The following is a 27,720-nucleotide window of genomic DNA, read 5'->3' as shown; positions in this document are numbered from 1 at the left end:
TTACAACTCTTCTGTTTCACCACTCATTGGCACATTGACTGCAGTCTGGTACTCTGAGAAGTCTCCTGAAGGCATCCAAGGTATTGGGGTTCTGTTGAAGGAGGGTCTTTTGCTGAAATTTTGATTATATATCATGAGAGATTCTGGGAGCAAAGGGCAGATATCAAACTGAGGCACTTTGAAGGTCATCCGTTTGGCTGCTTTTTCAAAGCCCCCGTAAGGCATGGCAGTCCTGGCGTAGCGGAATACATGGAGTTAGCAAACAGAGCATAGGTAAACAACAGGATTTATAAAATAAATAGTCAAAGTTATCAAGATTCTAAATTGTGCTACTCTTGCAGTTGGCCAACAAATCCTTCATGAGAACATAGATGTAGCCATTGCCCATGCACTAAAAATTATGTAAACGCACATATACGGTGCTGTGCGCTTCCTTCACCCTTGTTGCATCAATCTCCATCAAACCATACACCTTTCCCATCTGTTAGTTTTCTGTACATGTAGCAGGCCGAGGCTGCATTATTGCAGAAATGAGTGGGATGTGGATTTGTTCAGGTACTGACCTCCTGAGGCTATGGAGGTGGGTGGCAAAATTGTATAGAGAGGTTGACAAAAAATTTTTACTGCCCTAGAAATATTTGTAAAACTTTCAGTGCTTATCAGAAACAGCAGAAACATCCTTATTTGTATATGAAGTGCTGTGAAGTATATGGCTGCTGATCATAAGTATTTTTCATAACCTCTTGAACTTCAAAGGGTTGCAGTAAAAAACAGTGGCTAACTACATCTCCTGGTCAAATGGGAAGAGAAAGAGAGGCAGATAGGATTAAAGTCCTCTTATCCAACTGCATCAGTTTTCTGTGCCTAATCTGAATTAAAATCTCTAGCTCTTAATGTATTTTGTCTTTATAGTCTTCCAAACATTTCATCCACTGGAGACTGTGCTAAACAAAATGACGTGCAGCTAAAACTTATTTACAGTGCACAAGACAGGACGGCTATGGTCAGTATTATTGTGTTTTCTCTTGCTAAATAAACTCCATTGAATATCTAAGACTTACCGGTTAAAAGACTTGTAGTGGGGGAAATCAGCTTTGGGGCTGTATGACAGCAAGTCCGTGGAGAACTGACTTTTGTCCTCAGGGCTGATACCCATCGCTCGTTCCCAAGGGGAAATATAAGTTTTAAATATAGTCACTTTTTTGCCTCCTGACTTCCCATCTGTAAACAGAGGAAGGTAAAGCAGTCTAGTTAGATGGCAGTCTAACTGCATTGTGCTTCTGTATTCTGCTACTGAAGTTGAGGCACCAGCTTTATTTCCAGGTTCTGTAACTCCTACATCAATACAAGCTTTTATGGATAGATTTCTGTTTTAAAAAGACAATCATACACCATTTCTGTTCTTATCCACAAAAGCAGATAGTACTGTAGTCTAAGAGCCACTCATCTAGGAATTTGCATTAAAGCGTGTATTTGGAATTTTTCATTCTTCTATTTGGTTGCTCATATAGAAAGAACCGAAGTCCTCACCTCATCATCTCTTCCACTACCAGGAGGGAAGCATTATATGAGGAAAGATGCAAATAATTTCTTCATTTACTTTTCTTTATTTTCTGTCAGATCATAGTAGTCATGACATGACATTTTCTTTGTGATTACATGAACAGACATTCATCTTTTTCCCCTTCTGAACTGGGATGTTAGAGACAAGTCTGTCTCAATCACCTCAGGATGGCTGAAAGCAGTTTGCAAATATAATGTGGTATCTCACTTGAAGTTAAAATCCTGTCAGTGACTAGAGCTGCACTTTGTTGTAAAGTCAGACACTTGATTGCTAGAAATTTTAGATTAGCTTCTAGCTGCTCCATTAAGCAAATGAGTTTAGACAAGGGATTTAATTCTGCATTTCCCTTCCCTTCCCTTCCCTTCCCTTCCCCAGGTATGTATAATACCATCTTGCTAGTAAGAACATAAGTTTTGTATTGACATGTAGTACACATAATATTTTCATCCTTCATAAACCTTAAAATTCCTTAGCAATGATATCTGCTTAGTTTGATTAGGGCAGATGAGAATAATAGATTAATGGAGAGAGACATTCTGGTGCTTTCTTGGTGCTACATTTTGTGTTGAAAATAAATCCTTATGAAGTAAGTGGCAAAGAATGAACACTATTATCTGAATCTTACTTCTTTATCACACCTCCTTTGTCTGTCTTGCTTATTTTAAACCATGCCATTTTCATTTAAAAAAAAAAAAAAAAAAAAAAGCAAAGCAACTACCCCCCCCTTTTTTGTGAAGTATTTAAACTAAGCAGTGTACCAGCAAATTGATTGCTAGAGTTGAAACAAAAGCAGCTGGGATCTGTCTCTGCAGTGAAAGCTATAGGATGATATTAATCCTCCTTCTCCCTGCACAGACGATAGAAATGAAGAAAATTCATGAAGAATTTTCAATGAAGAAAATTTTCAATGAAGAAAAATCTCCTGTAAGAAAACTATGAGTCTCTACAGATTGCTCTTTCACAGGAAATGTAAAAGCTGATTTTGATATAAAATGTACATTATTCCAGAATGTAAATGAAAATACTTGGATTTTACAAGTTATTCACTTGGTTACTCAAGGCAGTTATTCCTGGTTCCCAAGCAAATTTGATTTTTTTTTTTTTTTTTTAATCTATAGGGACTGGTGAAGTAATGAATTCATCTGCTGATTCCTATATTAGGTATTTGTTTCTAGAGATTTCTGGCCAAACTAAACAGAGGATAAAATCAGGCAAAGACTAAATTGAATTAAAACTATTTTTACTCATAAAGATATTGCCTCAGTGGCCCAGTGGTGGTTACAAGATAACTTTTAGAAACATTGCTGTTTCTTTCTGAAGATTATCCAAATAGTGTTCTTTGTTTAGGTAGAAGGTTTGATTTGAAATCAGGGCTCAGATATTAAAGTCTGATACTCAGATCAGACTACTGATCTGAAGAGTTAATACCAGTATCTCCAGTAGTGGTCAGTGTGAAACCCTTGAAAGGAAGGATTGCCACACTGGCATGGCATAGCTGTACTGGCCTACTGCTCTACCAGCCTTAGGACCTCAGCAGATAAGTTTCCTGTCATTTCTGTAGTCCAGTCAAGGAAGGTATTTCTGCCTCCTGCCTGTGGCTGAGCAACATAGAAGAACACAAACGAAACCATCAAACTAAAAGCAGTTCAACTCTTCTCAGCATTACACTGGAGCTTTGTTTGGAAGAATCCAGGAGTTAGATTAATTTGCTTTTCCTTAACGGTAGGCTTGGCATGTGGTCTGATAGCTTTAGTTTCTTATTCTTGCAGAGAGATACTTGCCTTTGTCAGTACCATTGCCTCCTTCTCCACCACTTCCAGATGATTTCCCTGCATGCTCCCCTTCACCATCTCCAGCACCTCCTCTGCTTCCAGGCCTGGGAGGGACCCCGGGCTGCTGCTGCATACTGGAGCCATGCTGCCCAGCTGCCGTTCCTCCTACCATCCGCCCATGGGCATAGCCATGAGCATCTTCCCCATAACTCCCTCCTGGTGGGATGAACTTCTGAAAGTGATCCTAGGGGAGAAGAAAAGAGTGTGGTTGAATCTCTGGTACAGGACATGGTGTATTCGTGTTTGTGGGGCTGGGTCCCAGAATGTGAACTCCTGAATCTCTGTGATCTGACCAGTTCTGTGTCTCTGTTACAAAGCCAGTGGCAGAACTTCATGTGGGTTATTCCCTTTATTCAGTATAGCAGCAGCTGTGGAACAGCAGAAGTGGCAATGGAAGCACACTCGCCTCATAGTCATTTTATGTGATCAGGGTGTTGTTGTCCCCAAGAATAATGACTATGAAATAGAGGAGAAGGGGAAAGGAAATTTAGCTTTTGTCAGAGCAGGTAGAAGTCCAAACAGAGATAACACTGGCTAATCTGTGAGAAAGCAAGCTGGGCAAGAAAGTGTTTTCATGTCAAAGTTAACCTAACCCCAGCTAAATTACAGTGTGGGAATTAAGTGTTACAGGCCACCAGAACAGCAGGATATCTGTGACAACACAAAAGTCAGGAAGATATCTGTCTTTTTGCCTGTTTTCTGTATATATATATAGTACCATTGAAGGTCTATATGAAGGTCTGCTTGATGAGGAGTATTTACATGTTGAGAAAAAACTGAAGCAATAGCAGCCTGGGAAAACAGAAAATACTTCTTGGAGACCACAAGAGAGAAATGACAAAAATGAAGAATTTTGTTTGTAGCAGTATGTGAATTAGCAAACCAAATCTAACCAGCAACAGGGTAAGAAAGAAAAAAAGAAAGTTGTATCCATCAATAAAATTAAGTTGGTCTTATTTTTCAGGCCATTCACTCTTCCTTGATCAGGCTAGAAGGCACAATCTCTGCAGTATGTTGTAAAAGAGCAAACAATCCATGCAGGATTTATTGACCTTATGGTGTACATTTTGGCACAATATCCTGTCTTTGCACACAGAAACTTTCGTAAATGCTTATGTGGAACAGAAACTGATACAGTATGTTTAGAAAAATGTGTCACATATTGGTCATAAGTGATATCAAAACTTGACTCCTATCAGACTTTAAAAGGTATTTCTTGTGTAGTACAGCCCACACAGGTATATGATACAAGTAACCTGGGTTATATATCACATATAGTCTTTCCTGTTGGACTAGGAGATTGGCTATTAGATGCACAAAGGTGCAACAAATACACATGACACTGAATGAATCTGTGGTTCCTCATACTGCTATTCTACCTGTATACATTAATCTCAGGCAGCCTCAGAGATGGCTCACAAAGGGTTAAGGCTTTCTCAGGGCTCTTACACCTAGCACAGTTTAGCAAAAAGAAGCTTTCCAGGCTGTAAACAGGCTTCCAAGGCCAGCTGTTCAGTCAGCTAAAAATAGTCGAGAAGTGAAAACCCCACAAGGCTCAAGGCAGAATTAGCTAACCCTCTGCTCCCTGTGTCTCCCACAACAGTGTCCAGGGTTTCACAGCAGGTCACCAGGCTGCAACCCAGGCAGGCAGCCAGCTGCAGGCTGAAGTGGCAGAGCTGGTGCCCCCAGGGCCTTTAGGGACTGTCTGTCCTTCTCCTCGCTGCAGGGAATTCCCTTTTTAGGAACACAGGAGATAATGTTCCCGTGAATGTCAGGAAGCACTGAGAGGGGAGAGGATTGTGAGCATTAAGCTGTACACAGGAGCTAACTGGGCAATCTGCTCAATTATGCGTGGCAGCTATGTAGCTGTAAAAAGGCAAACTGAAAAAGGGTATTTTGAGAGTTAGGGGTCAGAATGAGGTTATTTTCAAAATGTTGACATATATGCAAGGATAATGCTTCTACTGATTTTCTCACTACTTTGAAAACAGAATTTGCATCTGTTTTCCTTCAAGTTTCACCCATGCTGTGTGCCCTTTCTGAGAATTACATGATTATTTCTCTTTTCCTGTGGTTACTTACATGCCACTCCTGCACCAGAACAAAAAAGTCTCAAAGCATCAGCATAACATGAGCTGCACTAAAATGGACTGTTCTGTTTCTGCTCACAGCAGTATTTGATGTGACTAGGGAGAGGCATCATTGTCATCTGGTGTTATTTTAAATTGCAGTATTATCACTAAGTAGGAATGAAGTTTCTCTGGAACAGAAGGTCTGTATCAGGAAAGGCACTCGTAAATCTTATTTAGCTGCAAATTAAATTAGTTTGATTTGACTTAAGCTAGTTCATCATTCTTCATGGGCCTGCTGAGAAAACATCTGATCTGCTAAAAGCAGGCAACTCCATTCAGATAGGAAAGACATGTTTGCCATGCAACATCCCAGTTTACTCACCTGCTAGAAAAAAAAAATAATTTTCTTTAGTTTTGATCACCACAATTGTTTGTCTTAGCTCAAATTAACATGAAACAAAGATAATATTTTCTTTATGCAAAATAATATTTTTGATTGTAATCTTTTTGAAAATAATATTTTTGATGAATATTTGCAAAATAATCTTTTTGAAAGATCTTCCAAGACAGTGGAGCTCAGGAAAGACATCCTCAAGCAGGATGCTGTACCTAACATAGTCAAAGCTGCATAGGTACAGCTTTGTCTCCAGTATTTAGAGCACACCTCTGGTCAGAGTTTTAGAGTGGAGTTTTAGAGTTTTGGAGATCACACTTGAGGAGAATGCATGTCTTGGGCCACTGCTAACAGCATGTGGAACTTTAACATATTTGCATATTCACATCATAAAACCAGCCTCTCAGTTAGTATTGATTGACTGTGTTGGTGGGAGTTCCTGGAGAGAAGTCCAGGAATGTCAGTTGAGATGGCTGACAACCTTCTCCTGTTGTGTCTGAGGACAGATCCCACAGCTCCTCCTATCTCTCTGCATTGTTGGAGGTAGTGCATATTATCAGTCCCTAAATCCACTCTAATAAGAGAACACTTGTTGCAAGTTCATGTGATGGGTCCCCTGGTTTGACTAAACAAATTGGGCTCATATCTTTCAAGTCCTTAGTGCTAGCAAGCGCCTGCTCTTGCAGGCTGAGTGCTTAGATGGACAAATTCTGAATTCTCTAGAGCATGTGCCTAATAAAAGCTAGATAATGAAAGATGATCCAACTAATGGAGCTGAGATCTCTATGTATCTCAAGGCCCTGACGTCACTGCAGGCAGTCCCCAGGAGAGACACTGTGTGCTCCCCTTCAGCTCCTTGCTGTGCCCTAAAGAAAATGATTGAGGCCACCAAATGTGTTTCTATTTCCACCTCACTGATAAAGAGCTCCCCAAATGTTTGATGCCTATGTAGTTACTAACACTTCTGAAGTTACTGGACTGCGTCGTCTCCGTGGCAGCCACTCAAATGCTCCTTAATGTTGGGATGGGAGATTTAAAATTCAGACACTTGGAGAGTCTCATAGACTGCCTGCTGTTTTTATCAAAGGGTGGGCCTCAGTCCTTCATTTGGAATTGCATAGCCTTAAACCTATGACTCATTTTTTTAAAAAAGGGTGAAAATAAGAAGCTGTAGAAGCATCTTACTTTTTTTTAAACTTGCTACCCCGAGAGGCACAGTAGATTGAACTCCTGCTTTCTATTTCCAAATCCATTTCTGACTTGCTGTGTAATATTAGACAAAATATTTTTTGCTTCCATGCCTGAATTTACCCATCTAAATAACAGGAATTTTTATCTAATGCTACCCAAAATTAGATATATCTTATTTGTGTATTTCATATAACTTTTGTCACATTTTCTTTGTGAATGAAAGAAATTGTGTTTCAGAATTTTGGTCCAGAGTTTTCTCACAGTGCTCCAACAAACTGGAGCACTGTGGAAAATAGAAAGCTCTTTTTTTCTGTTACTCTGCTTTTTCCACTCCAGTCACTTCTTGAATAAGAATGCATCAGATGCCATGTTCACTCTTACACAGCTTTGGGTATAGTGGGACCTCTAGGTCTTCTGCACCAATCCAGCTTCAGTGCAGCAAGGCTCATTTTGTTAAACTTACAATCTCACCAGGCTCGCTCCACTTAGGTCATAACCTCAGAATTGTATTTTAGCCTGCAATTATCCTGTAATGTTTGTTCAAGAGGTTTAACATTCTATACAGAACAGAACTCCTAGAAGAATTATTTTCCTAACATTTCCCCTTAACCTTACCTTCACTAATCTTGGTTGACATTCATCCAAGTACATTAAGGGGCATACAGAGACATCAGTGCATGCTCTGTAATAAACCAAGCAGCTGCATGATAACATTTCTCCATCATTTGTTCTGCTTCAGACACTGTATCATGCCGGGCTATTCATCATGTAAGATCTCTGAGGCAGGTTGGTGGCGTACTGCTGTCTGCTGTGAAGCATCACTTTTGGTTTGTAACATAACCACTTCCATTTTCTTCCTGCTACTTCTGGCTGCTCTGAGTTCTTGTCCAGCACTGGAAAGAGTACTGAGTAACTCCTGCCATTTTCCAGAAGAGCAGTAATCCAGTTCTTTAGACTTCTTAGATTTTGTTTCACAGTTGGTACCAGCTAAAAAGAGACCTCTCGACCTAAAGTCCAGCAGAAATTGCCAACACATTTTAGTTTGTTTTCATACAAGCTTTGCCGTGACTGGAAGCTGCAATTATTTTAACTTGTGGATGAGTGTAAGAAAGCACCAAGGTGGGGATTTTGGTTGTGGGTTGGTCACTTCTCACTGCAGCAGATTTTCACATATGAACTTGGCCCTCATATGTTTTAGGAACTCTGAGATTGCTGAGTATTAATGAAAACAGCATGCATTTCTCTAGGATATTCATCTGTGGAGTCCAAAGTTCAATATACCATTCATTCTCACATTCTTTCTAGGAGATAATTCACTGAAGAAATGAACTACCTAAAGCACAGAGGTGAAGAAACTGACCAAAGTTTAACATCACGGGGTATGCTTGTTATATCATCCCTCGTCTGTAATCTTACTGTTTAATTTTAACTTTTTTTTTTTTTTGTTAGGCATCTTTCCACATTCTGATTTTTAAGTTGGCATTTCTAGAAGTGAACTGCAGATATATTCTTATTGCTGCTTTTGAAAACATCAGAGTGCTAAAAGATAGTGTGTTTTTGTTTGGCAAAACATTTTCTTCAGCTTAACTTTTATTGCTTTCCTTAAGTTTCCTTGGACTGGAAAATAGATGCCATAAAGGGATAAAATGTCACCGCACCAAACCAACTTCAAAGAACATCAGAAGATGAGGTGGTACATCAAAATGCATATGAACCTTAAACATTTTCTATTTGTTTTACTGAATTCTGATAATCATGTGAATTGAGAGTTTCATTTGTAAAAGTTTAGGTGTCTTCAAAAGACTTTACACCTGCAACTGTAGAAAGGAGTTTAAATAAGAGTACTAATGCAGGGGAAAGGGAAAAGAAAATGAATGTCTGTATTTATATACCATATCTGAAAGGAAAATGTTTTAGAGGAAAACAAACTGGGCTTCTAGCAAATTACTGAAAATATTTCAGAGTCAGGTTAGAGGTTTCACTTGTGGAACTTACAGATACTAGCAGAGGACTCTGTCCAACAGAAAGCATAGAAGTATCCTAGACTAAAAATAGCACTGGTCTACTGGAGTTGGATGGATCATTGCCATCATGCAAAGAAGAAATGGAATGGGTACAAAACCAATTAGCCCTGCCCTGAGTTCTGAACACTTGCCAAACATGCAGCCTTCCTTCACTCAGTACTGAATTTTGTCATGCTTCTGTATGTGTGATACCAAATATTTGCCAGAGGAGACTAATGCTGCTGCCAAAAGGAAATAAAACTTGTGTATTTATGTAATTTTGTTTTATTCTTTCACTGCTTTGATAGTAGACCCTCCCTACCCCCTGCCTACACACATTAAAACAGAAGAGAGCTTGGGCACACTCCATTCCTGTTTTCCCTGAGAGTATGGAGTAGCATTTTAGTCTTAATCTTCAACTTACCACAGAATTGTCAGTGAAGGCATCAGGGTTATTCTCATAAATGAACTTCTCCACTCTTAGCTGACGTAATTTGAACATCTTTGATCCTTTGTTAGTGAGGAGAGAAAGCTCTTCTAGCATCACATCTCTGGGGATGCTGATCTTCTTCCCCAGGTTCAGCTTGGACACCTCTTGTGGCATAGCTACAAAACATACCATTGGATACTTTAGGAAGTACTCTGGTCTATGTCTTTTTTCTGTTGCTTCCTAGCATCAGTAGTGACTTCAAGCACCCAAATTATCTTCTAAATTAAGATTTTAGGACGTTATCTATGCACCAAATTTTTACATGGAAGGCACTTTGGATACAGATCTTTGGTATTTACTCTGGACTGCAATCAAGGCAAATCTGCAGAGAGAAGTTCCATAGGGGTGGAACTAGATGGGTGTCTGCCGTATCTGAAGCATCTCAGTCAGTGCAGCAGGATTTCTTGGCCCTGCTTCAAATGAGTACTTTTCCAAACCTCCAAAACCTTCCTCATGCTGTCAAAAGTAAAGAAAAGATAAGGACATCACACTTATTTAAAAGTTACCCTACCCAATATACACATATTCTGTAGAAGGAAAAATGTTCCAGGTTATATTCTTCCTGCTCTATTAACTTCTCTAAGACATCCTGTCTTTTTCTTCTAATAAGTGCTGGAATGAAAGAAACTCTCTCACACAGAGAGAAAACAAGTATGAAACAAAGGTTGTAAGAGAGAGAACAATGTAGAATATATCTAGGCACTGCAATATTGACTCCGGTAAAAGATCATGTTTTCTGTCCATTTAAACTGGTCAGCATCCAAATTAATGCTGCAGGAGAATACAAGCTTGCAGAGTGCAATCTTGGTCGACTTTTGGTCTGAGTGTGTGCAATGATTTTCAGCTGTAAGATAGAAAATGTGACGTGGTTGAAGGCTGGGCTTCAGTAAAATTTGTGGCTGTGCCTCCTGCATGTCTTGCTTTGGGAGTTCAGTTAGGCAAGGTGTGAAATTTTAAAGGCCGAAATTCAGGTTGAAATCCAAACAATTTTTACATGTGCAGTTTTGCATATCTTACCTTCATGTGTCAGCTTCCCAATGAGTTTAGTGGACTTTTTCCTTTTAAGAGGAGCAGGAGTCCCTGCAAGGGGCATTCCCACAAAGGGTTCTCTGCTTTGCTCTAAACACACAAGGAAATGGAGAATGAAACACTGCAAATGTATTTCTTGCCTCTCTTTTAGTTGCCATCTACAGGTAAAAGATACACAGCCTTCCTTTCACACACAGGTTTTTTTCTATCCCTTTCCCCATGATGGAGCTAGTGGAAGGTATCATCCCATACAGGATATCATCAGCAGGCCATTCTGGGGTTCTCTGGAGACTCAACATTCTGACAAAATATGGTAGCAGATCCCAGCAGAAGCATTGCCAAGGTGTCCTATAGCACTCATCCAAAAGAGCCAATTTAATTGCAACAAGGCAGTCTCTCAGAATCCACATGTGCTGTAAGGATACTCTGTTATTATCTTGTGCTGCAGTAACAGGATGTCACTTGGAAAATTTGCTCTATGATGCAATGTTATAACAACATGCAGTTATCATTAGATGGTAATATATATTTTTGGATAAAGATTTCAGGTCTGTCCAAGAGTTATTTGGAGCACTTTGCATCATGTGCAGTTCTGGTTTGGATATTTCAACAGTCCTTTTAGAATTAGAATAGGTACTCAGAAAATCACCAGACTGCAAGTCTGGAAGGGGAAAAAAAAAAGGAAACAAAACAAAATTCCAAGTAGTTCTGTCTTTTATGACTGCTACTGTTTTGTTACAGAAGGGCTGGAGGAGGAAGGCACAGGAAAACCTGTTAAAGTTGTTCACCCAATTTGTTTGAAGTCACTTGCATCTGTATCTTATGTATTGATCTTATCCAATACCATTTTGAAGGGGGAAAGAGGAGAAGAGGGAGATTTCTTCTGGTACAGTGTTGCCCATCTCTGTCCCCAGATAGGATGAGAGATCTGAACTGCAAAACCAGGGAAAATCAGGAGCAATCTCAGCAATTCATTTCAGGCAGCTTTTGAGAGTCCTTCTTAGGGGTTATTATACATAATGTAAGTAGAGCAAAGTCTTGCCTTCACTTCAGCGCTGTCCATGCCCAAACAACAGCATATAGAGGACAGATCCCCACCTAATCTAATGCAATACAATACAAAGAAAAATGGGCAAAGACCTGTCGTCTTCAGCTGCAGCAATAACTACCATCTCTGACCTTGTGATTATTTGTATTTTACTTGCTTAAGATTTCAGAACTGAAAAGCTTTGAACTATGAGTTACATTTTAAAACTAGCAAGCAAACAGCTGTAACTGGAAGTTTGTATACTACTCTTCTGATCAAGATGTTTTTATCCTCTGTGTATTCTGAAGTATCATTCCACCATTAAGTTTATGTGATGGAATTGTGATAACTGTTAAAAGAAGCCCAGCCACAGCAAAACAGTGCCAATCACATTGGCAGATACTCCCTTGGATTAGTTTTTCTTTCAGACTTGCAAATTTTTCCTTTTACTGAGATGCTGCCTGTGTAGTTCACATCATAAACGAGCCCATCCTGGGGTATTCCCAAAGCAAGTGTGAGCAGGTGCAGCCATGACGCACATGCTGCACATTCTCTTTAAGCAGCCAGACATCTGCTTGGCTGTATAAAAGAAGCAGGCCCTGCTTGACAGGAAAGGGGCAATGCTGCCAGGAAATAGCAGAGGTGAGAGATTATGGCCCATCTAATGGGTCCTAAAACTCACAAAACAGAAAGAAAACATCTGTATGCCACAAGCATGGATTTCTGGGGCAAGGCAGAAAGGGACAGCCACAGTGGAAAGCTGTGCTCCTTACACTAATTCCCAAGCAGCAGTGAGGACAAGTCTATCACATTCTGCTGTCCTTATTTACTAATTCAGCAGGACTGAAGATTGAAAAACCCACTGCATGCAGTTGGTCTAGCATAAAGAAAGGGACAGCAGTCTCTCACTATGGACAAGGTCCAAGAGTTACACGGTACTACTGATCTCTCAGCCCTCCCAGAAGCTGCTGGAGCCTCAAACCCCATTCTCCTCACTATGTCATACATAAAGCCAGGGCTTTTCTCTCTCAGCTCTGTCTGATTGTTCAATTCCTGTCTTTTTGTGCACTGATCTTTGCAGCAGTCATTGGTGCTGCAAGCCAAACCAGTCTTTACTTCTCCAGCACCTGCACTATTTCGCTGCCCAGTCAACTCACCTCAGGCTTGCAGTGCCAGGCTCAGACCAGTTCACACACCTGCCCCAGAGCTCAGCAGTGGCTGCTTCCTCCCAGCCTGTCTCTGGGTGCTGCCTGGGGAGGCTTGTCCAGCAGCCCCCCTCTCCCAGGGTGCCTGGGTGCAGGGAAGCTCTGCCCAGCACAAAGTGCTGATGCAAAGTGCTGTGAATTTGACTCCTGAAGGCTGCTCGCACAGGCATCCTGAGGTTATTAATAGCCAAAGGCCCAGAGGGCAGAGTCTCAGATAGCACTGCTGCCATCCCTGAGGAGAGGAAAAGAAAAGGTTGCACCTCAGGTCTCCTGCAGTCACTGTCTCAATGTCCAGGAGGACCAGGCACTCCATAGGCGGCTCACTTCTTCCTCCTTTTTGTTCAAACAAACATGCAGTTCCTCTTCCTCCTCTTACTGCTTTTTGATGCAAATCATAAAGCCTTCTCAATATCTTGTTTGTCAGTAATGCCTCAAAAGAAATCTTGGGTCTTGCTCTGTTTTATACCCTCCTTCTGCCCCTTCATAATCAGTCATCTCAGTGTCCTCTAGGCTGTCATACATATTTCCTAAAATGCTTCAGAAAATACAGAAGCAAAATAATAGTATGCATGAAACAAGAAGTAGTAGGAAAAACCACAAAGTCTAGAAAGCTATTTACAGAATTCTAGGAAGTAGATATTTAATATGTAAGGGAAACCCAACTGAAACAAAGAGCAAGGAAATTAATTTCCTGATTAATGACAGAAATAGGGTTGATAGTCTGCATTTGTTGCAACTTTGTACATTCAACTAACTAACCTTAACTCCTTCATTTTGAAGCGACTATCCCTCTTTTTCCTGCTTACCCAATTGGGTTCTGGTTTTAGGATGAAGAAAACATATATCATTTTACAGGAGTACTCAAGGTGAACATACCTTTCAGTTTCTGAAAAAGGCAAAAATCCTCCAGAAAACATTGTCTTACTATTTCACATTGGAAGATTGAGTCAATAGTGGATCAAAATCAAGTTGTCCATTGAATAATCCTAGAGTATAGTGAGGAGGAAAAAAACCAAAACACAGTTGTGATTATAATAGAAAATCCTTTGCACAGAGAATTGCAAGCAAAGTTGATATAAAGGAACATCAGGACATAGTCACTTTCCTTTTTCCCTACACTTTGCTGCTGTTTTTTCCTGCACCAAATGCATATAAAACTTTGCAGGGTGATAACTGGGTTGAAAGCACTTTGTGTTAATCCCCAGTTCTGTTAAGAAGGTCCTGTAGAAGACTCCTGTAACATTCCTATGGGCAATAGAAAAACAGCTTTTATATCCTGCTTGGAGTTAGGGGACATATGGCATTCTCCTGGCCTAAAGTTTCCCATTTTCCTCTTGCTTGCATCCATATAACCACGATGTATACCTAGCATTGTGCCTATTTCACAGCTGTGATTCTCCCTCATTTATATCTACTGTAACACCATGATGTATGCTTTCCACTGCCCATGAGAGCAGCACTGCATCCTTTGCTGAGCTGGGATGAGGCACCAGAGTGATGTCCAGCCCAGATCCTGCCCTCATACTCCCATGCCAGTAATTCAGGAGCAAATCCCTGGAGCAGTTCCAGTGTAAAATAAGCACAATTAAACTGTAAACACCCACTGCCTGCTCTGGGCACCATCACAGAGCTTCATGCCTGGTGAAGGCATTTACATCTGCACAAAGCTGGAGGGTGTCAAATGCTACTGTCACAGCTGACCATCTGTCCACACGTCACACCCACTCTGCAGAAGTGCAGGTGGCCATAGAGGAGCGGGTCTCTTGGTGCTGCCAAGCCCTGCTCACTGCAGATTGTACAAGGAGGAGGTTTTCTCACCATGTTAATTCTTCTGGATTGGTTTAGCACTGTGCTTGACATTTGACCAGAGTGCCCAGTGTCTGCTGTGACATCCAGTTGTGCTCCTGGAGATGCTGCTCTCCTATTCAAATTCCTGTGCTCATTCATCATTCATCAAGGGAGATGATGCCTGCCACAAGGTGGTGGCATATGGAGGGACGGGCTGAGAACAAACACAATGTGATGCTTTATTGCTTAAAATCAGAGCCTTTTGCCTCTCATTTCCCAAAGGCATGAGGTAGAGTTACATCTAAATTTAAGAAATTTCTAGCTCCATTTTGATAATCATGTGAGAAATTTATGTGATTTATATCATCAGGTAAGAAGCTGTGAAATGCAGCGACCATTTTATGGCACCTATTTGCAGTAACTAGGCTGATGCTAAACTCTGCCTCCACTCTACTTGCTTCCAGCAGCTGTTTTCAGACCATTCTATAGCTGTTGTTTTATTTCTCCAGTTATCTCCTGGGCCTTTCTGAGCACAAATTACACCTTAGGAGAACAGCTTGGGCCAGCTAGATATCATGTGGAACCTGATTTTGAGGCATGGTGTAGCTCCAAAAGATGATGTAGCAGGGAAGTATGTGATTGCTCTTCCCTGTCACATGACCTGGTGCACCTCTGCTTCCTCCCACCCTAGGCAGCTGCAGAGAGAGAGAAGTTGAGCATGCTGGAAGGGAGCAGAGTGCCCCATGGTAATTAGAAGTGAGCAGGAGACAGATGTGTTTCTTTATAAGTCACTCTTATAAAACTCAAGAGAGACTAGAGAAAAGCAATAGCAAGAAGGCACGTCTAGCATGGTGTGTGAGGATCTCGATCAGACTGTGAGCAGGCATGACCTGCAGTTAGGACCAGGAACAAGGCACTGACAGTTCAGGATGAGCCAGCTCCAGGAGACAAGAGCCTGCTGTGGGTCTCCAGCCCAAAGGGCAAGAGGCAAGCAGAGTCAGGGTCAAGGCCAAGGATGCTGAAGTCCAGATTTAAAGAGTGATAGGAACTGTGGTCTGATGGGAACAAAGCATATGTTTGCCTAGTTAAGGTCTCATGTGAGAAGTATACATATACCAGGTGAGAAATGGGACCTAAGAGTGCATCTGGAAGGAACTGAATGGAACCTGAGCCCTGAACCTATTAGTATGGCACCAGGATTTACAGGGTGATTTGTATAAGGCACTCTTGTGTCTGATATGTAAGCACCAAGACACACTTTAAACTGAGATTCTTACCTCCTACTTTACCTTCAAATAAAATTATATGTCTTTATCTTCAGTTTCTGAGAACTAAATCTTGCTCATTTCTCCTTTCCATACACAGTTTCTCCTGAGACATAGGAATGTCTAGTTCACAAGTCTATAAATGTCAATTGTGTGTCTAGCAGGGACTTCACTTGTGTCCTGCCATGGTGCCAAGTTCAGCAGGTCAATGGCTTTTTTGCACTGGAATAGTATACCAATCTTCTATCCCTGCTGTAAATAATGCAATGAACTCAGAAGAAGGTATCTGTTATCTTACTGTTATCTTACCCACTCATACTAGTCAATGCTAAGGGTTTTTAATCACTACAAGCTGTGCTTTAGGTGGTTTCATTTTGTTTAGGGTGGAAGGGTTTACCTGGACCGTGGTGTGGTTTGGTGGCTAAATTCAATCCTTGCTTAAGTACATGGAATTTCCATTCATGCCAGTGGGGTAGTATATGTGCTGCCTGTAGGACTTTTCACCACTTCAGAGAGCTTATAATCATGCAAGAAACTGTCTTTATTTCACTGTGACCACCTCCCTCTTTCTAAATATTCCTTTTGTTCAAGTGACCTGAGGAACAGCCTAAACCAAGCTTTGCTTTCTCTGACATGTATCTTCAAAATTAATTTATTTTCACTCTACATTCTTGTACACCTAATTTCAAATGGTCTAACTTCGAGTTGTCAATGCCTACAAACTTATTTAAAGAGTAGCATATGATATCTGCCTCATTATGCTGCTAGATGGACACAAAGAGTACTTCAGTGAAGCATCAGCAGCAGAGCTGTGTCCAGAGCACATTTTGATCTCGTAGAAGTCAGGAAAACAGCATCAGTTTTCACCACTCTAATTTTTTCAAGATGGAGAATTAAACCTTGCCCTTGCTCACCTTTTTCCCTGATGCCCAAGACTGATCTTTGTTGAAAGTATTCATAAACAGCAGATTCCAACATGATTCAATCTGTTCTGAAAAAAAAGTTGCAAGACTCTTGATCTGGTGCTTTTTTCCTAGTTATCGTTATGGTGATGATGATGAAATAAACATAATTTTTGTTATTGTAAAATATTTCATGTGTTCTTAACCTGTTCCAGTTTGCACAGACATCAGGGAGACTTGTAGCACCAAAGTAGGAGAAATAATTAATGCCAGGCTCTTTTGTGCCACTAAGTGGGCTTAATGCATGATGAGACATAGGACTGGGACAGAAATATGTGGGATTTGACCACAGAGCTGGAGTGTGTGTGGAAATAGCTGCTGCTCCCGTGGCGTGTTACTTGCTGGGCAGCCTGTTTGTCTGCGTGACCCAGGAATCCCCCCCAAGCTGCAGTAAGCCCCTGGCTGCCAAAACTCTCTGGTATGAGCCTGACCTTCTCCTCTGGTATGTGGGATTGAGCAACACCATATGTGAACGTCAAAAGAGGATAGATTAGGAAGAAAGGACTTCCTAAGATTTTAAACCCTCTAGACTTAACACCACATCAGGCGAATGCCAAAACCCCAGGTAACTCAGAGCAGAGCAGTGGCAACATCTAGTGGCCGTTGAAACGATAGGTCTGAACTGTCGGGGAATAGCCTTGTCTTTCCTGTGTGCCACGTATTTCCCTGCTGAGCTTTTTGCTGCACATTCTCCTTCCATCAGGTGCGATTGTTTGGGGGTAGATATCTACACTAGGCACCTTATTATTTTCCGGTTTAAAACTTCTCTCTAAGATGGGTACTGAAGGTCAGGTTAATCCCTAGGCTGCTACATAGCTGTTTAGTAATCCTTTGGCATGGCAGGCTCCTGTTCCACCTTTCAAAGTCTGTTTGTCTGGCTCCTTCTGACATGATCTGCTCTGAGAGGAAATGACTCTCACTTGAGAAGGTTGTAGAGGTTAACAGGGAATTTAATTAAGAGCCCTAGATACAGCAACCGTCCTGCAATGTGTCAAACCATCTGGAGTAGCTCGTAATCCTACTATGTCAGATTTACAAGATGCAGTCCTAATCTGCAGCCTGTGCATCTGTATACTCACTTTTCTGGGAGCTGTGCTTCTGGTTGGACAGAAGATTAGGTTTGGCATCAGCAAACATTGCTGCCCCTTTCTGCATTTTCTGATGGCAAGTCAATCAGAAATATGCTGGATAGTCCCCCAATTTACCTCCAGACCACTGCAAAAGGAAGCCCTCCTTGCAATTAATCTGACAAACATCCACAAAATTATACTTGGACGAATGTCCAGAGCCTGCAGTCTAATCCTACAGCTGATCCCAGAGTCTTTTGCAGTGTTTAGGATGTGTTATCTGTGAGTGAGGTATGTCTCAATCAGGGAAAGGCAACCTGCTAACACTTGTCCTAAACTGAACACAATGAACCTCTCAGGACCCAGAAACTGAGTAGACTTCAACATGAATTGGATTAAATTTAGAGTAAGAATTAGACTTGGAGCCTGGGAATACAATGGGATATATTTGATTTTCTGACTGACTTGTTTTTCTGATATCTTGGCTAATATTAAGTTGAGTTGTTCAATGCAAGTTTCTATTTGGATTTATCAGAGCTGATACTTCCACTGATACTGGATTTACAAACAGAGGGTAGGATTTAGGTTAGAAGAGGCTGAGGGGCAGTGATGGGGCAGGCCAGCTCAGGCTGGTCCACAAATGTCTTCAACCTGTCAGTGAGTGAGTGTTTTATAGTCTGTAGTACCAAAGTTTTGGATCTCACTTAAGTTTTTGCTTGCATGGGGCTTTTTTAATGTACAGAAACCTTAAGTGCAACCTAGGTGTTTTTATTGCTGAGACATCCCATCCTTTTTTGAGCTCCTTATAGTCTCTTGTCCTTAGCAGTTTGTAGTAGGTAGTGCTAAATGTATGTGCTGTACACATAGCAATTCCTCCTGCGTGCCAAGCAAAGAAAGTGATAAAATGCCACATGTAAAGTGCATATCACAAGTTTATTTCTCTGCACAAACAAATAGAAAGTGATTGTAAATTGGGGAAAAAAAAAAGACAAAACAGAAAAGGAAAAAAGGTATTTCCATAAACAAAGATGCCAACTCCGTTCATCTGAGGTCACACCTTTCACCAGACAGAGCACTGCTGCTGGGCTCCCATTTTCAGAGCACTGACGGGTCTCTTCTAGGAAAAGGGTTTAGTAGGGATGCTGGATATTACAGCAGAAAGGGAGCATATTCTTTACGAGGAACAATCTTGCCTCACACTGTGCTCATGTCTGGTATCAGTGACTCCTCATCACACCAGTCTCTTCTGAGATGCTTCCTCCCAGGTGCTGCAGGGTCTTGAGGTTATCTCTGGTAAGTGTTCCCATATATTGAGAGGGAAGGGACTTTTACTTCTGAAGCAAAGATAAAACCCCTGAATTGCCATAGCTGCAATGTGTAGCCTGCAGCATGCTAGAGAGGAGAGATGATAGGCAGTTTTAAATCAGAGCCCATGAAGACATCTTCAAATACTTAACAAGTGAACATTGGGGTTTGACCTACCACTGCAGCTTATAACTTAGCAGGTGAGAGCTAAAACTTGTCAAACAACTGTTTATGTCTTTGCTTGCTCAACAGCTGAGGAATTAGACAGTTGGAGAGGCTCAAGACAAGCTTACATGTTTCAAAAGTATTCCTTGTAACCTCACCTGTGACCTTTTTAACAGGCCAGCCACAGTATTTTCATGAGCAGACATTAGCGGAGCTGCCTAAAGCCAGCAGTAGTGCAGGTTTCTTCTTTGAAACTTAACAGATGCATCTCAGTATTATTTCTCATCTCATGCTACTTGCAGCTACAGGCCTTATTTGGGATACACAAGCACTGTAGGCCTCATCTGCAACAGCCTCTTCTTCTGCAGATCAGTCCTGTGTCAGCATAGGATCCAGAAAAGTTTGTGAGGGGCTGAAATCTATTAAACTACTTCGGTTTTGCTTCTAAACATAGCTTTGAAGCAAGGATGTAAGTAAAATGCAGGATTCCCAGCCTCCTTGTTCTTTTCCTTGCTCTTATATTTAGTCCTTGTTCTCCAGTCAAACCTAAATTTTTCATTTCCTGCCCATTACACTATCAGAAATGATGGGGCAAATGCATTTATTCCACTCACTTGGATAATGATATCTAACATAGAATGGTGTTTGGCAATCACTCCTCAGCAGAAATCATTGTCTCCCAGAAATCTGGAGTGGGATCACTAAAATACTAAACCCACGCAATCTCCCTTACATACTGAGGCAGGACTTCTTTATTTTTCCAGTGGCAAAATGAATTCCTGAGACTTTCAGGCCCTGAGAGCACTTACTTTAGGGACCTGAGGGAAAGGGATACTGGAGTAAGATTCAAACTTTCTGAGGTTATTTCTTTACTGCAGAATTATGTTGAGCACCCTTCCTCTGGTCCACAAACCCCTTTCTACACCTGAGTTTGGTAATGCTTTCAGCCTGGGCTAGCTTGTCTGTCTAAGGCTAATGGCTTAAATCACTGGCCAGGGACAGACAACACTCCACAAGATGAGAGACAAAGCTTTTGGAGCACTGCTACTTCTTGAGTTCCTTCATAGAGCTTTCCTAGATAAAATAAAAGATTCCTCCCTCCATGCTGGGGAAGAGTCACAGAGGTTCAGTTCGCACACAGGTTTTGTTTTTGGTTTTTTTTTTTCGTTCTTTTTATTTTCTTTCTCTCTCTCTTTTTTTTTTTTTTTTTTTTTGTTTTGTTTACTTTTTTAATTTTTTTTTCCCAGAAATGCTGGCAATGCAATGCAGTACAGGATGAGTGAGAAAGCAATCATCTGAGATAGGTTTTATAGCATGGCTTCTCCCCTTCACTGGAGCTAAATGGATTCTGGTGATCTGAATTAACTCTGGGGTGATGATTTCTCCTAAGACATCCTCTCTGGGGCTTTTCAGGGACATAATCTCCACATCAATTCAGGTTGGCTTCTCTTATGTCATACAACCAGAGGCAGCATCTCTTCTGACTCAGCCTCACCTTTGGCCATTAACTCAAGGTATTCCCATGGCTTTTCTTACAATCCTCTCCCACTGTTGATAGTGTGCCAAGTAAGGTGTAAGTTCTGTCCTCCTCTCTTCCCAGCATGTTCATGATACGTTTCAGGGCCACCAGGAATGTGCACTGCAAACACAGGCTTGCAAAAAAAGTCCAGCCAGAGCGTGAAGGACTCAAAGGCAGAATTGTGAATTACTTCTCCTTTTCTCTCATTCTCTTCCTCCGAAGCTTGTCCAGGATCAGGGGTGCTGGCTAGGTTTCCCAGCCTTCTTTTTCTTCACAGGAGAGCACACATGAAAAATCTCCAGGTGCTCACAAAGATTTTCAAGCCTCCAAGAAAAAGTGGAGCCCCAGCTATCATGAAAAAGCTGCACATCATAAGCTCTTGCTGTGCAGAGGAAGGCTGGCTTAGATTTAGTATGAAACAACACTAGCTACATTGCATACAGACTGCTTCAGACCCACTAGCATTCCTTTTTTTTCCCCAGAACCTACACTTTTGTATATCTGAAGTTTGTGCTCAGTCCAGTCCGGGAATGGCTACTGCTTGAAGCAGAGGAGCAAGTCTAATGAGAGGGAGACCTGTCTCCAGGAGAGAGGGCTCTGAGACTCTCATTCTGCCTTCTGTACACATTCCTCTGGGTTTTGCAAAAGGCTGGGCAACCCTGACCCAGAAAGAGGTGGCAAACCCCTTCCCTGCAGCTGAGGCATCTGCTGTGTTGGAGCCACATTTCCAGGAGCAATACTTTCTTGTTGTACTTGTGGGATCACACTGGAAAAGTGGCTGCTGGCAAAGGAGGATCACAAGCAGAAAGGAAATGGCTGGGGATGTGTAAACCAGAGTATAGATGACATGCACACACACATGCACAGTCCCTACTAAAATGCTGAATTCTTCCTTGGGAAGGCAGTGCTTTCTTCCTGTATGCCTGTAGTGTAGAGATTAAGTTGGAGGCTAGCCTGGGACATTCAAGGAATAACCAGTACTGATTCCCCAGCATCACCAGCAAACTGAATTCTGTATATGTGTATGAGTGCAGATCCTCTGGGATTCTCAGAGCACTTCAGTTTTTACCAAATAGGCCCCACAATAATACCTAAGTTGTTTTGTATGAAGTTTTACTTGTGACTTCCTGTTTTCCTGACCTCCACTTCCATGCTGAGAATGTCTGTAAAGGACCTCTGTTTTCCCCTTATCACAAAGCTTCCAGCAAGTTTTATGTCATGACCCATTTCTAATCTAGCCTCACTTCTATCCTGAACTAAACCAAAAAATCATGAATAAATGCATATTCAGTCCTGCCTCATTTTAAAGCCAACTGTACCTCCTCCCATGCAATCCACCTTTCTACTTACAGCATCCATATCCTGTTCAGTGGGACTGATGCTGCAGGACCTTTCTTTGTGCCAACCAGCACTGCCTGAGCTTAGCTTTGACTTTGTGTATCCGCAAAAATGGATACTTCTGCAGTTCCCGCAGCTGGTGATAGCCCCATCAAGTCCCCTCAAAGCCCCTCTTTGGCAAACTATTTCCAGATAGTGGTAATTAGTACCAGCTAGGATGACTCTCCTTTTTGCCCCCAGCCCTGGTGACTTGAGGAACAGGCACACATGGGCGCTCTCGGGAACAGGCCACACTGCCCACATGTGTATGGGCAAACACCACTGCTCACTTTGCTCTCTTGCCTTCTTTCCCATGCCCCCACAGAGGGAATTCTGGGAGAAATGTCCCAGGTGAGGCCCCACTTGTCCTTTCACTCCCTGCTGAGTGTTGCGGTGTGCATGTGTGTGTGCACACACAAGTGAACATGTACAGACTGGGAGGATCAGAGAAGAACAGTCACATGGGAAAGCTGCAGCTTCTGCTCTGTAATCCCACCTCTCACCCTTTCTTCCTGGAAAGATCTTGCCTCTTAGTTTCCTTCCATGCAGGGGTGACTTCACAGCCCTTGGGAAAGGAAACTACTGCTTCATGTGTGTCTCCATGTGAGATCATCTCTGCCATTCACCCCCTCTGGAGGTGGGTTTTGCTGCTGTGTACAAGTTCCCAGTCTTTGTGTACCACACACGTGCCCTCTATCCACATTCTTCTTCCTACTGTAGCCACAGCCAGTAAGCCTTTCCATGAAACATCCCATCTGAGACCAAGGGGAGGCTGGGGAAGGGGGTGGTGCTGAAGGGCAGTAATTTTTTGGGGTTTTTTTTCTTCATTTTGTGTCACTCATCCCAATGTACTGAGCTGACATGAAAGACAAAACAAGCGCTCTGTGGGGCCACAGACAGGATGGGAGGGGTGCCTGCCTCAGTGATGGCCAAAACTTGGCCTCCACACATTGGCCTGCATGCCTGTTCTTGCTGCAGAGAATTTGGGCCTGGCCACCTGAAACCGAGAGGCAGAGGCTGGGTTTGGAGGAGGTCCCTGTCCCACCTGTCCAGGCTCTGGAGAGCTCTGATATGGCTTAGGGGAGGGGCTGAGCTCCACCTGGAAGGGTGCTGGTGTAGCAGGGGCAGAAGAGGCCATTTCCGTTCTCCACAATGGCTCATCCAGCGTGGTGGCTGAGCGAGGCATAAGCACAGTGGGTGCCAGGCTGCTGGAGGCTGGCATGGGAGCTGGAGTGGAGAAGCGACGAATCTCCTGGGTCTTGGCTATTTTCACAGGGACCTGCTTGGCTGCCATGAAGGATGAGCTAGCCTGTGGGGTTGGCTGACCAGGAGTAGTCTGAGTGCTGGGGCTTGGGGGATCCCCAAAACAGAACATGGCTGACTTCAATTGATAGGGCTGGTGGCGCATTAAATCAATGACCTTGATCCCTGATTTCTGGCCAGGTGCCTTTTTCACTTTGCTCTCTGCTTTGCTAGCCTGAGATTTGCTGGCTGCCAGAGGATAGAAAGGGGAATGCATTGGGTTGTAAGCTATTGGAGGGGGAGCCCTGATGTTGGGTGAATATTTCCAGCATGAGGGTAGAGAAGGGGATGGAGAAGGGGTCCTGGGCTTGTAGTCTGGCTTCGGTGTTGTTTCCACCACAAATTTGTCCATGCGGCTCTGGCGTTTGGCAAAGAGCTCTGCCCCTTTGCCTTTAAGCTGAGGCATGTCCTGGGCCCCATTTACCAATCCAGCATCTTGCTGAGGCTTGGGGGCCACTGGAGGTGGGGTCTTGAACTTGCGGCCTGAGGACTGCATGAAGTTGCAGGCCTCAGCACCCAGGCTGAGGAAGTCCTCCTCAGGCCCAGACTCAAAGCCTGCCGCAGGGTGGTCACCCTTTGGCTTCTCATCCAGGTTCTGCACCAGAGACAGGAGCTCAGGGTTGGGTGAATTCTTCTTCTTCTCCTCAATCTTACTGAACATGGGTTTCTTGTTGCCCCGTCGGCGAGCCTCCTGCAGGATACCTGTGCGGGGAGCTGGCACAGCAATCCTCTGCTCCCTGGAGGTTAAGGGTTCTGAAGGAGGTCGTGGCATTGCTGGAGTGATGGCAGGAGAAGGCTGTTTTGGCACAGGGGAACTGCTTCTCATGTGCTGTGATGGTGCTGGACTAATATACAATGAAGAAGAGGCTGTTCCAGGGACTCGTGGCTGGGATGCTGTGAAGGCCACATCCCCTCCTGGCTTTGAGGGAGTTGACAGAAAGATAGAGGTGGTGGATGTCCGGGCAGTGTTGGCAGAAGGCTTGACCTCTGAAGCACTTCCTCCCCCTTTTGGTTGTGACTCCAGTGGTGATGTTGGTCTTCCTGGTGCAGGAATATACAGAGATGTGGAGGAGCTGACAGGACCACGCTGTGTTGGCACTGGTGCATTGGCAGGCGTTCCTGGAACCAGAGGTGAGAAAGGGGGAACCACTGTGCTTTGCCCACCCAGACTTTCAGTGGGTTTTTTGGGTGCAGGTGGCCTAAAGATGACAGAGGATGTTGCTGGACGCTGGCCAGAAAAGCCAGGAGTAAAGGGCCGTGCAGACCTGTTGAACATGCTTGTTGAACTTGCAGAGAAGGGGTCAGGAGTGCTTGGGGGAGGAGGGAAGAAAGTGGGGCTGGGGGCAGTCAGGAGTTGAGTGGGGGCTGGCTGCTTGCTGGGCACTTGCACAGCTTCCAGGTGGATGCTGAGGGGCACGTTGTCTGCCTTTTCTGCTACAGGCATATCTCCGTTCACTGTGCCCTGCTTTGGCTGGGCAGCTGGGGCAAGCTCTGGGCTCTTCTGCACTGGGGTTTTCTCAACTGTGTACTTCCCAGCCCGTTCCCTCTGCTGCTCAAATAATCGTGCTCCTTTACCTGAGGCCTCACTCAAACCTTTTTGCTTCTCTTCCTTCTGTTCAGAGTCAGATTTGGATTTTTCAATGTCTAGGTAAGTGTTGTCCCAGTCTGAGTGATTAGTTAGGCTTCGGGCATCAGAGAAACCTTCCTCATCAAATTCAGATTCACTGGTTGGAAAAACTCCGTCTTCCTCCTCGTAGGAGCGGTCTTCATCAACACTGCCAAAGCTTACTAATGTGTACTTCTTAGCCCTCTGCCTGCGTTTCTTAAACATCAGCACCCCCTTGGAGTGGGGGTTGGGTGCATCTGTCAGCAGGGATGCAATGGTTCTGCACTTGGTTTTGGCTTCTTTCACATTCTTCTCCTGGATGCTTTCGTGGCGGTGGAGCTCTGAAAGAGATAGAAAGAGGCACTCTGAGAGATCAGAAAAGGTTGGGTGGGCAAAGTTGGACAGTGAAATGGCTATAGGTGTTCTAGTGCACATAAGAGGAAACACACCCCTTGCACTTTTTTTCATTCCACTTTTGCTGATTATATAAACTGTCTTTATAAACTGTGTCTTATAACTGTTGGTAGAAAATCAGGAGCAGTTTTCTCTTTCCCTGCAAACGCAATAGAAGTCAATGCAGGTGGGGGAGGGAACTCCTCCTGCTCTGATGGCCAGTCTAAGTTTCCTCATCAGACCTGGGATTTCCTATTTCTGAAGCATGTGAACAAGAGTCTCTGGTGTTTTTACAGTGCTTCCCTTTCTTGTGGAAATTTTTACCATTTGTTTTTCACCCTGAAGGTGGAGCCCTGCTTTCTGTAGATATTCCTTCTACCATTTTAGAGGATTGCACGTGTGCAAAAGGAGAGGTGCTCTGCAGGCACAGCAGGGCTGCTCCTGATCTAAGCCCTGCAATGTCAGCTACAGTCAGTGTTGTGCAGCAGCATAGTGTATAGGGCTGTTTGCTGCTCTGCAGCAGCCCTGCCACTGCAGGAGGCAAAGGAAGAATGATTTCATCCTTGCTGCTGTTTCTTCCCTGTGTCCCATGCCTGGCAAGGAAGAAGAGTATCTGCTCCTGAGCAAGAATCCCAGATCCCCCCCAATTGGTCCAAAAGGAAATCCACTTAGACACCACCTGTTGGGACACTGGCATAAAAGTGTGGGATAATAATTTTCCACCTGCTCTGTGGTCAGTCAAGCCCCAGGGAGGAACACTGTGTCCTCTGTCTTTGTGTGCAGGGAAAGCAGGTGGTGAACAAAATTCAATAGTAAAACCAGACTTGTCTGCCCTAATGAAAGTAAGGACATGCCTCGAATCACTGTTGAAGTGACAGAAGTCAGCATTAGCCTTGCACAGAAAAAAAGCCCTACGTCCCTAAACCACAGGAGAGGAGAGGAGAGGAGAGGAGAGGAGAGGAGAGGAGAGGAGAGGAGAGGAGAGGAGAGGAGAGGAGAGGAGAGGAGAGGAGAGGAGAGGAGAGGAGAGGAGAGGAGAGGAGAGGAGAGGAGAGGAGAGGAGAGGAGAGGAGAGGAGAGGAGAGGAGAGGAGAGGAGAGGAGAGGAGAGGAGAGGAGAGGAGAGGAGCAAGGCAGTGCTGAGGGATGGTGTTAGCTCAAGATGATGGATTCTGCACCACAGAATCTTAGTCAAGTGCACAATATGTGAACTCTGGCGTGAGTGACTCACAGGAGGATTTCTAGCATCAGGAGCTACCAGATAGGAAGCAACACCATTCAAAGTGATGTCTGCACAGCCCTTTCTGACAGCAGGCTACCATGGAAGTGCCAACTCTAAACTCTGGGCTAGCAAATACTGTAGAGAAAATGTAATAGAAGATGGTCTTGGCTTTAACTCCACCAGCCTGTAGTCCTAGCTCAGCATTAGGATTCATGCACAACTTCCCTAGAAAGCTGTTCTGAACTGTCCTGTGCTCTGAAGGAGCTGGCAAATAGGGCCCTCTGGGACCTGCTTCTCACCTCCCTCTTTTTTTCTTCCTACCTTTCTCCTCATAAAAGGCTAAAGCACATGGCTAATTACACCAGTCCTCCCAACAGAAAAATGGTCATGCTATTCAGGCTACAATCTTCCACAACAGTTTAAGAAAAACCAGGAAGAGAAATCTACAAGATGACTTGTGGAAGGTAAAGAGCAAGAATGAAATCAGAATAGGCAAAAGAATGGGGTCAGGAGAGTAGACTAAAAAAAAGTAGAGGAAAGGAAAGAAGAAAGGAAGAAGGGAAGAAGAGAAGAGAAGAGAAGAGAAGAGAAGAGAAGAGAAGAGAAGAGAAGAGAAGAGAAGAGAAGAGAAGAGAAGAGAAGAGAAGAGAAGAGAAGAGAAGAGAAGAGAAGAGAAGAGAAGAGAAGAGAAGAGAAAAGGAAAAGAAAAGAAAAGAAAAGAAAAGAAAAGAAAAGAAAAGAAAAGAAAAGAAAAGAAAAGAAAAGAAAAGAAAAGAAAAGAAAAGAAAAGAAAAGAAAAGAAAAGAAAAGAAAAGAAAAGAAAAGAAAAGAAAAGAAAAGAAAAGAAAAGATTTGTACCTGCATAAGGCTGATCCAAGCTTGAGAGAGTAGAGTCCAGACCTGGAGAACTGGGCATGTCACAAAGCCCGTTTAATTCACAACT

General features: G+C 43.1%; 2 protein-coding genes across 2 annotated transcripts in view; both read right to left on the bottom strand.

Annotated features, from left to right (window-relative positions):
- Positions 1 to 12,871, bottom strand: MYOZ1 (myozenin 1; the record flags this gene model as incomplete). The annotated part of the gene is made up of 6 exons (XM_084210849.1): positions 12,760 to 12,871; positions 10,564 to 10,665; positions 9,481 to 9,662; positions 3,346 to 3,580; positions 1,062 to 1,221; positions 1 to 232 (listed from the first exon to the last, which is right to left on the bottom strand). The coding sequence occupies exons 2-6, from the start codon at positions 10,637 to 10,639 to the stop codon at positions 1 to 3; spliced, it is 885 nt and encodes a 294-aa protein (XP_084066975.1). The 5' UTR covers positions 10,640 to 10,665; positions 12,760 to 12,871.
- A 5,932-nt stretch (positions 12,872 to 18,803) lies between these two features.
- The window catches only part of SYNPO2L (synaptopodin 2 like), a 35,198-nt gene continuing 26,281 nt past the window's right edge, over positions 18,804 to 27,720 (bottom strand). The window contains exon 4 of the mRNA XM_084210608.1: positions 18,804 to 25,504. Within this exon, the coding sequence (XP_084066734.1) occupies positions 23,175 to 25,504 (2,330 nt within the window). The 3' untranslated portion in view covers positions 18,804 to 23,174. The remainder of the gene's footprint in view (positions 25,505 to 27,720) is intronic.

Source organism: Fringilla coelebs, assembly GCF_963513975.1.
Source record: "Fringilla coelebs genome assembly, chromosome: 8".
NCBI classification, from domain to species: domain Eukaryota; kingdom Metazoa; phylum Chordata; class Aves; order Passeriformes; family Fringillidae; genus Fringilla; species Fringilla coelebs.
Note: the sequence above shows the minus strand (reverse complement) of the source record. Positions and strands in the feature narration are given on the sequence as shown.